Here is a 13,603-nt window from a genome sequence, read left to right on the forward strand (position 1 = left end):
ACCACCCCTTGTCTGTCAAAACATCAGAAAAAATGGTAGATGCTGGTATAAGACAAGACTTGATAGCATCCTCAAAAGTCAACTAAAAATTTCATAATATGCATCCATTTTAGTAATAACAGTTGTTTAGAGTTGGTAAGTTGCAAGAAGAATATTTCCTCATATTTTAGTGTGTTAAAAGTGCACCTTTCAATGTTGTTATACCATTCAAAACCTTTTGACATGTTCATATGTCAGATTGATACTGTAGTTGACAATTTTGTGGTACCCATTTTGTTTTACAGCTAGTCTAGCAGACATGAGCACAGACATGTCAACAACAGACTATAGCGATCAAGAATTTGCTGAGCGCCAAGAGCCATACTACACCCAACGTGACCATACCGAGAGACGTGAAAGTTCAGCATATCATCGCAGAAGAAGGAAAAAGAGAGCTCAATTCATGATGGCTAATGCAAGCTTGGATGAAGGGGACGAGGCAGTGGGAGGTGTTGAAGGCGGATATAATACATATAGACCAATCCCATATGTGTCAGATTCAGAAATGTTTGAGGATTCATATGAAGGCCAGCCTAAAGGTTAGTCCTCAAGTCAAATATATGTGACGTGTGCTTTATTGTCTGCTTATACATGCACACTGACATTTTATTTTGTATGTATAAGTGGGTGGGGGTGAGGAGGGGTGTGTGTTTGTAAACAAGGACACACATATGAAAAATCTCTGTATAACAGTGGACTTGTAGGAATTGTGGACGTCCACGGTGCTTAGACGGAATGTCTAGATCTAGATGTAAAATGCCATATGAATGTGTAATATCACACATGTGGATATAGGGTGAGCATATTACATGCAGTAGACTTTGTGTGGCGATCATTTCAATTGTGGTTCAGAACTCAAAACCGTGATCCAGTTGACATAGTAATAATTGTAGCATGTGTAACACTTCATTGGTGAAGAGTGGAGTGGACCTAGTCAAATTAAAGCTTACAATGTACCCAAATGCAGTATTGCATGAAGGAAAAGGATCAAGAAATGACTTTCTAACCTTCTGTCAAATGTCATAGATTAAAGAGGTACAGGTAGCTCCCCAACAGGTAAAGTTTGTGTACTTTGTATGCAGTGAGAATTCCCATATTCATGAGGGCCAATCATATTTTATCGACAATCTCTAACAGTTACGCATGAGTGTTTTTGTGCTATAGAGCGTTGAGTCCTTTGTGTTTATGCAAAGTCACAATAAATACGTTGTATGAGCGTAGCAGTTTTGTAATGTCCCACTTCATGGAAAGATGGCCCTCATTAACAGATGATGCTGGGACTTTGCTAGTTGGTGAATCATCTATAGTTTATTAGTCTACTCATCATTTGTTTGACAGCATCTATTACATGAAATGTTATATTTGCTATTGGTATAGTTTAGATTAATGTGCCATTTCATCTTTTCATAATCTTTTTATTTTGTTTACAAGTGCCCGAATAACATTTGGTTTCTTTGCTGAAGAGCTGTTGTATATCATGTTACCCACACTATATCACATTACTAACCATACTAACTGCACTTACTACTAATTATTTACTAGGTTATGGGGCTTACAACCCTAGTTTACCATCAATTCGTTCAGGAGCTAGTTTGCACCCTCCACCATCTGGCACTCACCCATCCCCCTCCTATAAGACTGCCCTATACTAACCCACTTTATTTACATGGTAAGTATACTACCTGTATGCATGGAACATACTTGTAAAGAAATTAGACTTAGAGGGGGCAATCTCTGTATAGTACTGTGTAGTCATGCTAGGGGAAATACCCCATATTGGATTGTAATGCATGGGGAATAAATAGTGTGCCTGCAGTGTTTTCAACAAAGGCTAAAGTAAAGGATAACTTGTAACTTGCAGTGTGAGTGTTGCAATCGTTCAAAATGTGTAATCGGCTAAAAGCATAAAAGAAGAATTGCAAACATACAGGCATGTAAAATTGCACCCTCAAAAAAGAATTCTCTGGATGTACACTATTTTGCCTTCCATGAGTGACAAGCAAACTTGGTGGAGTATGGACACTCTTAATCTTATATCTTTTTCTCTTGTTTATATTAATATGGGTAGAAATTTGTGCTTTTTGATAATCTGATGAGATGCATACACTATTCACACTTTTGTTTCTTACTGTCAATAATAATAATTTTTCAAAAGTATTTTGGTAGTGCTTTGTCAGTAGCAAATTTTGGCTCATGTGTAAGTCTTTTTTTTAAATATTAGATTAAATGCTGTATGTAGCGGTGTAGGGGTGTGTAGGTATGTTCCATTTTGGGTTTTTCTTTTTTCCCCAATTTCAGGAGATCCGTATGGGGTACTGTGACATCTTTTTCTTTTTTTTTTTCTTTTTCTTTTTCATTTTCCCTGTTTCTTTTCTTCTTTTTTGACGAACCGCGAAAGCCGGATTACAACTTGCCAGTAGGATTTGCAAGTTTTACTTGCTGTATTCTTGTGTAAATATTGGTAACACTGGCTCCAAATATTCCTAGACTTGACCAAGCTTTGGGGTCATTTAGTATATATAGAAGGGTTACACATGATACCATTTGATACAGAGTTTGAACACCATGTGTTTAACCTACATTGGTTTACTAATATAAATTACTGAATTCACTTTCAACTAAAAAGATGTCTAACATTTTTATGTCATTTGGAATTTGAATCTGCTCATTACTGCTAGGTTATATTCCCACACCTGGTAGTACATTATCCTCGCCTTATTTAAGGACTAGACTAGGACTGCCCTTTATTAGATCCGCAAGCAAACATGGTGAGTTAAGTAAATTCTTACCAGGAATAATTCTGCTAGATACCTTTTGCACTTGATGCTTATGATATCCGTAACGGTCGTGTGTCTTGAGCTCGCCACCAAAAAAAGGTGGCGACGTTACATTTTGCCAAAGTCGACTCAAAACAAATGATGATATCTCTGTCAAGCAAGAAATTATTGTCATGCTTGTGGTCTCATTTGATTGCTAAATAAAATGCACTTTCAACCCTGTAAAAAGAAATACTTGAACTTCTTTAATACTAACACTGTGCTTCATAGAATTCAGAATGGGCAGGGTGGCGGTGGTGGGGGATGTGGTGGTGGGGGATGTGGTACACACAAACTCTATGGGATTGGTATTTTAGTGCGTAATCTGCTTCTGTAAAGGCTGTAAATTGGATTTGGACTCTATTTAGCATCTAAAAGACTCATGGTCTTACAGCTAAACAATTCTACTAATTGTTTTTAATCATTTATGATTGGTTTAGTCTAGAAAATACAAACTTTTCCATACAAAACTACCTGTTGTCATATTAAACACTGTAGTAAGTAATGCAGATGTCTTCAAAATCTAAAAGTTACTGTAAACTTTTAATTACTTATCCTATCATAGTCAAAGTATAGATTTTCTGAAGGGAAATTTGACGAGGAATCTAAATATGGACATATTTTTTCTGTATGGGTTAGGGGGAAAATGTTTAGGTTCAAAGTATGTTGAATTGTAAAAAAATCTAACATATTTTGGGACACCCTATATTCCGAGATTACCAAACAGCTGTGATTTCGGTTTCTTCCAAAGTCAGTTGGCTCTCCATATCCTTTAACCAAATGAATGTTGTTTACTTCCAGTTTATTACTGTAAGTTGGTAATAAGCAATGCATTGAGTGACCCATTTTTTATCAAAATCTTTTTATTCCACCCTGTATAACTTGCAGGTCACCCTGTATAATGAGTTGAAATGTATATATTTGAATTGCTTATGCCTTCAGCTTTCCAAAAATGTATACTTTTGCTAGTTTAGGGTTGATGATTGTCGAGATAATCTAATTAGAAACCCGGTTGGTGTAAAAATTCATAATATTTGTCATGTAACGCTAAGGGTGGCGAGTTCAGGACACACGGCCTAACCTTAATCATAACCCTAACCTCAAATTATTCCATCCCCAACCTTAATCATAACCCTAACCTCAAATTATTCCTTCCCTATAACCTTAATCATAACCCTAACCTCAAATTATTCCTTCCCTATAACCTTAATCATAACCCTAACATCAAATTATTCCTTCCCTAACCTTAATCATAACCCTAACCTCAAATTATTCCTTCCCTAACCTTAATCATAACCCTAACCTCAAATTATTCCTTCCCTAACCTTAATCATAACCCTAACCTCAAATTATTCCTTCCCTAACCTTAATCATAACCCTAACCTCAAATTATTCCTTCCCTAACCTTAATCATAACCCTAACCTCAAATTATTCCTTCCCTAACCTTAATCATAACCCTAACCTCAAATTATTCCTTCCCTAACCTTAATCATAACCCTAACCTCAAATTATTCCTTCCCTAACCTTAATCATAACCCTAACCTCAAATTATTCCTTCCCTAACCTTAATCATAACCCTAACCTCAAATTATTCCTTCCCTAACCTTAATCATAACCCTAACCTCAAATTATTCCTTCCCTAACCTTAATCATAACCCTAACCTCAAATTATTCCTTCCCTAACCTTAATCATAACCCTAACCTCAAATTATTCCTTCCCTAACCTTAATCATAACCCTAACCTCAAATTATTCCTTCCCTAACCTTAATCATAACCCTAACCTCAAATTATTCCTTCCCTAACCTTAATCATAACCCTAACCTCAAATTATTCCTTCCCTAACCTTAATCATAACCCTAACCTCAAATTATTCCATCCCTAACCTTAATCATAACCCTAACATCAAAGTATTCCTTCCCTAACCTTAATCATAACCCTAACATCAAATTATTCCTTCCCTAACCTTAATCATAACCCTAACCTCAAATTATTCCTTCCCTAACCTTAATCATAACCCTAACCTCAAATTATTCCTTCCCTAACCTTAATCATAACCCTAACCTCAAATTATTCCTTCCCTAACCTTAATCATAACCCTAACCTCAAATTATTCCTTCCCTAACCTTAATCATAACCCTAACCTCAAATTATTCCTTCCCTAACCTTAATCATAACCCTAACCTCAAATTATTCCTTCCCTAACCTTAATCATAACCCTAACCTCAAATTATTCCTTCCCTAACCTTAATCATAACCCTAACCTCAAATTATTCCTTCCCTAACCTTAATCATAACCCTAACCTCAAATTATTCCTTCCCTAACCTTAATCATAACCCTAACATCAAGCTATTCCAAACATAACCTATTAACCTATGATGGTTAGGTGCAAAAGGTATTCCAGACTTATATCCATTGATATGGTGCAAAATGGCATGTGCTTTGCTGGATGATGTCCATGCATGATATATGTACAGGCATGTCAGGTATTTTCAGTTCAAATATTTGCATTCAAGTTTGCTTTCTTTTTGAGATTCTTTGATTTTCATTGTATTCTTGCATTTGGTATATGGTATGTGGTATTATTTTTACCTTTCTCATGATAAAATCATATGATTTGGGGTATTTATTTCCAGTTTTAGCATGCAATTTTATTTTCCTGCATGTTTTTTGAATGAGGTATTTATAATTTTAGTTGGTTTCAATTCACTAAGAAGTTCAATATTATTTGGGACAGTTTTGACACAACGTATTGTTTGCATTCATATAATTCAGCTTGGTATACAAATTGGGCTCAATATAAATAAACTTAAACAACAGGTATAAAGTTTTTGAGTTGGTCAATGTTGCTATAGATCAGCGTTGAAGAGTGTCTAATTTTGTCCTCTAATGTGCACTTGTCATAGTGTATACTTTGTGCCTGACAAAAACCACAACATACATACTGTGTAAGAGGCATACAACGATACATGTATGTGTTGGACATGAGTACTGGTACCTATTACTGTATATTTGGGAACTGTCTTATTCATATTTTTACAACAGATGCTATACAAAAATATGTTGGAATGTGGTGTTCTGCAGTGGTTTTATTAATTGAATACCTGAGTGGAAGAAGGGCCCAACCCCATCAAAACTGTTTTTGAGATATTAAGAAAAAACTTAATATTTGGAAAAGTTTTATAGACGGAATGTTTTCATGTAGAAGCATGTCATATGTTAGCTAGAAAGTATATAGCAGTGAAAAGCAGATTTCGTAGATGAACAAAATTCCTCTTTAACCCAATATTGTAATTTTTGTAAAAAATTGGAGTTGGGCCCTTCTTCCACTCAGGTATTCAATTGCATTCACAGCTGCATGTAAAGCAACAATGTGTTTTCTATCATCTTATTATTATATAGAATAAGACCAGGGGGATTTTATGATGTTTACTTGTTGCTTGTGTTTTGCATGTGCCTGGCAAACTTTGATATTTAAAATCAAAGTTTGCACTTAAAAGTGCATGTTTTTATGTGTGTAATCTGTATCTATTGCAATCATGCCAATAACATGCTAAGAAACTGCTACCTGTGCAAAATTTTGTAAAATATCAATTATTATTTGATTTTAGCTTTTCCTGAAAGATGCTTGATTTGCACTATTTTGAGTGGGAAATTTTCATGTCCAATCCTGATCGCATCATCAGCCCTACTGATCATCTGACGGTAAAAGTTCAATGAAACAAAGAAGCAATTTATGTGAAACAGGAGGAGCTTTCACTAAATAAGACAGGCAGCCTACATCATAACTTGGCCGGGGCTTACAGTCCAGCAATCAGGAAGATACCTCTCAGCTTGAACTCAAAAGTGATGTGTGATACAACAACATCTACTTCATAGGACAATGAACTTTTACTCTTAGAAGATCAGTAGGGCCGATGATACGTTCAGGATTGGATGTGGACAATTTATCTCTCTAAAAGTAAGTCCAGTTGACTGGCTTATTTATAGTTCAAATATTAACATTGTTTACTATCTGTATGAATGATGATCTTCTCAAACGCTCCACTGTGTTGTAAGTTGTCTGACTTTCAAGAAATAAGATCACTTTGTGCTATTCCAGTTGAAATTCATTCACCCCATCTATGGAAGATATGACCTTAATCTTCCACACAGGGAGTGTGATTTCGAAATGGTGTTACCGGAATGTATGACTCCATTTCAAATCTACACTCTGTGTGTGAGACTAGGAGATTAAGGACATGTATTAAACTGGGGATGTATGATTTCAACTAGAATAGCCCATTCTAAAAAAAAGGTTGGAAACGCCTTTACTAAAATATAAACTTGTGCAAATATATGAAGCATTTCTTCATGATTCAGAAAATGTACAAGTTCAGTTGCAATGAAATATTGGCAATTTAATATAATGATTTGGTTCTATTCCTAGGATACACTGATGTACCAGGACGCCTTGGTGGTCGAGGCAATAACAGCGTGTATAGCTATGGTGGTGGCACTCTCAGTATGTGGGGTGGTATGTCAGATACATCAGGTGGAAGGATCAGTCCCAGTATGAGTGATTACTTTGGTCAACCAACTGGACCATCAATATTCCAAGGTATATATATAGGTCATATGTGGGGTGGTATGTCAGATACATCAGGTGGAAGGATCAGTCCCAGTAAGAGTGATTACTTTGGTCTACCATATTCTTGCTCAGGTTCATAGAGCAAGTGTCCTCTCTCATAACATACATGCATATTACAAGTTGCCCATGTAAATTACGCAAGTGGGACATAATTAACCTGATCTAATTAGTCAATCGAGAGCTCATAATTTAATATCAGTTTTTGTTGTACAAGTCCAGAATACTACTCACATTTTAGATGTTTCATCTTCTAAATGACAAGTTATTTAAAGAATCTGGAGTTCCCTTTCACATACACAAATCTCACAATTGACATCCCAGAAAATATACTGATGAACTCTAAATAATGTAGAGTCACTTATTACACCAATTCTGACATCAGTGAAACCATCTGAAGATAACTATTCCACACATTCAGTGAATTAATGAACTCCATATTGGTCAACCTTGCTTTACCTACAACCAATAAAATCAAATAATTTCTACACATGCACCGCTTGTATTTCAACAGGTAACAAAGTGAACCACCTGTGTGCAGTGAACCTACGAGATGGTTCAACATGTTTCCATAGAGCAGTAGAGTGTGCTGATCAGAAAGCAGGACTAGCCATACTATGCTTACTCCTGGCTAAGGATAAATCCATGGTGAACACACAGAACATCAAAGGAATGACACCATTACATCAAGCATGTCAACTTGAGAAGAAGAAGATTGTCAAGAAATTAGTGGTAAGTGTGCTCACAATTATTATTATCAATTAATAAATAATTTAATATTTTAGTATGTGATCTCAACACAAATTTTCGGTCACAGCTTTGACCTTCATCTGCAGACTGGCAACCAAGTTAGGAATCAGTGACCTTTTGGGACAACAAGTTGGCTTGAATAACTTGAATAACCAGGACTCGAGGTATTTCAAAAGGAGTATGAATGCGGCTAGCTACATCAGATTCAACCAACTATCACTCAACTCTGATGAGGGTGATATAAGTAACCAAGAATGTAGGGGTGAGTTTGTGGTCAAGTGTCCAAAAGGTCACTAACACTAATCACCCTCTAATTTGCTAGTGTTTTGATGAAGATCAAAGTGGTGAATGAAAATCATGTATAGACCTAAAGCTTGGTATTAAGATCACAGAATAAAATAATAAATTATGATGTGGACCAACACAGGTGAACGTTTATGCTAATTGTTATTGTCGGCCATTTTATTTTCCCGGGATAAGAGGGACCTCATTTCAATGAGAGAAGCAGTCTCTGTGGAGGGACTAAGTCAGATTGGGAGGAACAAGGAAAAATTCTGCATAAATGTGCATGATTTCTTTAGGCTTCAACTAAAACTGTTCCATAGAGTACAAATTGTTTGTTCTCAAAAATATGAAATAAATCTTTTTGAAGTGATCTTTAAAATATTGCAGCTAGGAAAATGTGTGTGTCAGTTTACAGGGACAACTCACAGATGGAAATCTATAACAGGCAGAGCAGTTATGCTCAAATTACTTTAATTAAAATGAGAAATTTGGACAAGTACTATAAATTGTATTTAGCATCTATAATAAAAGTTTATTTCCTTATAAATGTTCAAGATATCACTTTTTTTTTTTACTTTCAGTCTGTGGAATATGTAGATATAAATATCCGCACACTAGATGGTAAACTTCCTGAAGATTTGACTCGATCCAAACGCCTCGCTAGACTGGTACAGAGTGCTAGAGAAAGACCAGCTGATGGGTAAGTTTTGATGCGCCAAAATCAAAGAAATTAGACATGAGAATTCCTGTGTATAGCCACATGCTATGGAAATCTGACAAATTGGATTGTTGTTCATTGTGACCAAAACAGTGTGTCTCTGACTTTTTTCAGCAAGTATTTGGTATCTCATACGCATGGGCAAAAGAATTGAGGGAAGGTGACTATTTTGTTGGTAAGGGGTAGATAAAAACTGGTCAGTTGGGAATGGTTGATCAGAATAGCTAGGTCATTTTTATTATTTATAATGATTTGCCAGGTACCAGTCTTGTACTCTTTATAGATCAATAGACCAGCTGTTCTACATACTTCTGTTGGGGTAATTTTATCTTTTCTCTTTCCAATGCCTTTCAGAATAAGAACGCCATCACCATTTGGAGATGGTGTACCTACACCACCACTGAGTAGCGTAGGAGGTGCTAGCATAGATTTTGACAGACTTACTGAAAGATTTGAAGAATTAAAGAAGAGTGGTCACCGCGGCTCAAAGCACTGACCAGAGTGGTCACCATGGCTCAAAGCACTGACCATAGGTACACACAAGTCTTCCTGTAGAGTGATTACAATGGCTCAATGCACTGACCATAGGTGGACACAGGTTTTCCTGTAGAGTGGTCATCATGGCTCAAAGCACTGATGAGGGTGATACAAGTAACCAAGAATGTAGGTACATACAAGTCTTCTTATAGAGTGGTCACCATGGCTCAAAGCACTGACCATAGGTACACACAAGTCTTCCTGTAGAGTGGTCACCATGGCTCAAAGCACTGACCATAGGTACACACAAGTCTTCCTGTAGAGTGGTTGCCATGGCTCAAAGCACTGACCATAGGTACACACAAGTCTTCCTGTAGAGTGGTCACCATGGCTCAAAGCACTGACCATAGGTACACATAAGTCTTCCTGCAGAGTGGTGACCACAGCTCAAAGCACTGACCATAGGTACACACAGTCTTCCTGTAGAGTGGTCACCATGGCTCAAAGCACTGATCATAGGTGCACACAAGTCTTCCTGCAGAGCTTAACTGATGTACATTCAGATAAAACTCTGTTGCCAAAGTTTGTTACAGGTGTTCTATTACTGCCAGTATTTTCTATTGTCATAGCAATGATATCAGGTGCTACTGTGCCTTTATGTATTTTGTGGTTTTGGTATAGATTTGCATATAAACCTCATGTGTAAGTGTTGAATAAAATATGTATCTAAACATGGGATTACACAGTATTTCATGTTATCACATTAATGAAGTAGTTTATATGTACACACTCATACTGATAAATTTGAATTTAAGCATTTCCTAGTATGTTAAAGGACTTGTACATAGATTCTGGTCATTTGATGGCAAATGCTATCACATTACGTTTCACTACCTGGAAAGAATTGATCAAAAATTGATCAAAAATTTAATTCCCTTCTGAGGTTCGTATCTGTCAATGAGTTGACCAGATCACAAGGATGTCATTATAGCTAGAGGCAGTATATAACACAAATGGGTCAATGAGTCACATACCTTGTGTGGTATTTGGTTCCCACGAAGTGAGTTTTGCCTGATGCAATTTGTGTTTAAATGTTGATCCCTCAATACAAGAGTTATAACCGTCGATTTGGTTGAAAAAGGAGGTTAGACATGATCAAATCTGTCCAAGTAACAAAACATAATGCAAATGTACCATTTTCCATACATGGTCACATTTGGGTTCAATACCATAATTGATGATCAAGTAGCTACAAAGTGATGTTTGTCCATTTTACAGATTTGTCAATGTTTCTTCGTTGCTGCATGTTATTGTGATAATATATTACTGGTTCTTTAAAGAGGTGTGACCATATCAATAGCTCCCTCATTTTTTCCATCAAAACTGAGATTTGGGTATCAGAAGCAGCTTATATTTTTCTCATTTCATCAGTAAAATTTAATACCGGAGTCATGTTTTGTTTGGATGTTATTAACAAAAACATAGTGAATTGTGGCAACCACACCAGGGGGGTGGGTATGTATAATGGGGCATTGTTATACACATTTTTTTGCTTCTCACATCAAAACTGCTGGGGCAATACAACTCAGAATTTGGAAATATATGTGTAGGGCCTTTACGATATGCATGGTTTTCCTGAATTGGTAATATTTTCCGCATCAGAAATCATCATATTATCATGTTCAATCTTGTGTAAGTTAGGCCCTACTGGACTCATCAAAATTTTCATAACTGCACCAAAATCAAATGAATGGATTATAACAGCTAGTGAAAATATTTCACCTCAAGATTAAAATATCTGCAGTTGATATTTGGTTTTATGCATCATTGGGATATATATATATTTATAAGCTGTTGTACAGTCAAATGTTGCAGCTGTGCCATGTACGATTGTACGTGAGAAAAGAAACAGTATTCTTTACCACTGAAATTATTAGTTAATTTGTATGTAAAATTAATGTCAATTATTATATCCATGTTTATTGTATGCAATACAAATTATTATATGTAGCATAATATATAGCATTTCAAATATTTATTTTGTTAAAACTTGTACAGATAATACTAACTTTTTGTGCATTTGCACACTCACTTAAATATCAAAATGTTAACAGTACTAATCATAAGTTGCCTTTTTAGTTTTAGCTTAATTACTAGAGCCATTTTACACTTTGAGGTTCCCATTCAGGGCTGAATCTCTAAGGAAATCATTTGCAGTGTTAAGAAATAAGGCAGGCCCGCAGGTAAAAGGCCTGTCAAAATCATTGTGGACCTGCTGATGCTGATGCAGGCCCATGAAATTTTGTTACCATAGTCATCAATGCTTCCCTGCTATTTGGCTTGAATTGCGAATACGAGGTCTTGAAAAGTCACATGTTTGTGGACCAATGTAACATTACACAAATGCCCTTAAAAATTGTGGCTTATTTCTAACACTGATCATTGGCAATGCCTACTGTCAATTATTTGTATAGTTTTGATTTCTGGACATTGCCTTTTTCAAGCATATGATGATAGAAACACGGGTGCTTAAGGGATTGTTGATCCCGGAGCTATCACTGATCTAATGTTCGTTTGTCAAGCTCAGTCATAGCCTGAATTCTTTGGATCTCAATTTCAGGCACCATTTTATCAAAAATCCTAAACAGTACTGCATCAGCAACTCAAGAATTGTGAGGAATTCAGTCTAGCATTCACAGCTATGGTCAAAATGGCAAGGGTGTTGTTTACTGGGGTTTTTTTGTGCCATAAATATACAAATATTTTAAGTGTGAAAATTTTGGAAATATCTTCTACAGGGGGAGTATGAATTCAAATGGAATGAAAACATTAGGCAGCTCCATTTGAATGTCATACACCCTCTGGGAAAGATTCAACCTGAATCTTCCACAGGAGGGTAAGGTTTAAATGGAGCTGCCTAATGTGCTCATTCCATTTGAAATTCATACTCCCCCTGTGGAAGGTATTTCCAAAGTCTTCCACAAGGGGGAGTGTTGATTTTAAATGGAATAGCCCAACAGATCGTTGAACCTCCCCTTTGAATTACAAAACTAGTTTTGTAGGATTTCACTGATCTTTTGGTTTCTTCCCTATCAATTAGTGAAAAGAAACCATAACTGCTATGAAGTTAATATATTTTAAAGTTAATTATTAACTTATTAGGCTATCTATTAAGGTGGTAATACACCCCTGATATATTTTGTGACTAACTTGGCAGTTTTTCTCACAAAATAACTAAAAGTTATGTATATTATAGGGGCAAGGAATCCAATTGAATACCTGAGTGGAAGAAGGGCCCAACTCCAATTTTTTACAAAAATGAGTTGGACTCAGCATTTTATTGCCAGCAAACTGTTCTTCCTTGTGTGTTGAAGATGAGCCAAAATTCACTCTCTAAATAGTCTTCCACGTACACTTAATCATGGTTTTCATGGAAGAAAGGCCCAATTCCATGGAGTTGGGCCCTTCTTTCACAAATATTGGGAGGAATTTTGTTCATCCATGAAATCTGCTTTTCACTACAATAAACTTTCTTGCTGACATATTACATACTTCTACTTGTGCAATTAATGGATAATTATTAAATTTCTGTAGCTATTTATAACACATCTGCTTACGGAACTGGCACTTACAGTATATTAGTGGAAGAAGGGCCCAACTCCAGCTTGTATTAAGACCTGTACCATTGCCATGGAAACATAATAAATTTCGAATGTATGTAATATTGTATATTCGTGTATTAAAGGTCCCCTGAATATGAAAACATTCTGTCTATGAAACTTTTCCAAATATAAATTTTTTTTCTTAATATCTCAAAAACAGTTTTGATGGAGTTGTGCCCTTCTTCCACTCAGGTATTCATTACTTCACTGAAATTTCAGTGATTCAAGA

General features: G+C 36.0%; 1 protein-coding gene across 3 annotated transcripts in view; it reads left to right on the forward strand.

The window, feature by feature from the left end:
- Positions 1-10,960, forward strand: part of LOC140155789 (uncharacterized) — a 40,463-nt gene extending 29,503 nt beyond the window's left edge. The window contains exons 16-21 of one of the 3 annotated variants that reach the window (XM_072178757.1): positions 285-578; positions 7,285-7,455; positions 7,997-8,214; positions 9,099-9,217; positions 9,590-9,768; positions 9,927-10,960. In XM_072178757.1, the coding sequence (XP_072034858.1) occupies positions 285-578; positions 7,285-7,455; positions 7,997-8,214; positions 9,099-9,217; positions 9,590-9,731 (944 nt within the window). In that variant the 3' untranslated portion in view covers positions 9,732-9,768; positions 9,927-10,960. Of the gene's footprint in view, positions 1-284; positions 579-1,581; positions 1,709-2,717; positions 2,791-7,284; positions 7,456-7,996; positions 8,215-9,098; positions 9,218-9,589 lie in introns of those variants that run through there. The other 2 variants (XM_072178756.1, XM_072178758.1) reach the window with 2 other exon arrangements.
- The last annotated feature ends 2,643 nt before the right edge of the window (positions 10,961-13,603 follow it).

This window comes from Amphiura filiformis, chromosome 6, assembly GCF_039555335.1.
Source record: "Amphiura filiformis chromosome 6, Afil_fr2py, whole genome shotgun sequence".
NCBI lineage: Eukaryota > Metazoa > Echinodermata > Ophiuroidea > Amphilepidida > Amphiuridae > Amphiura > Amphiura filiformis.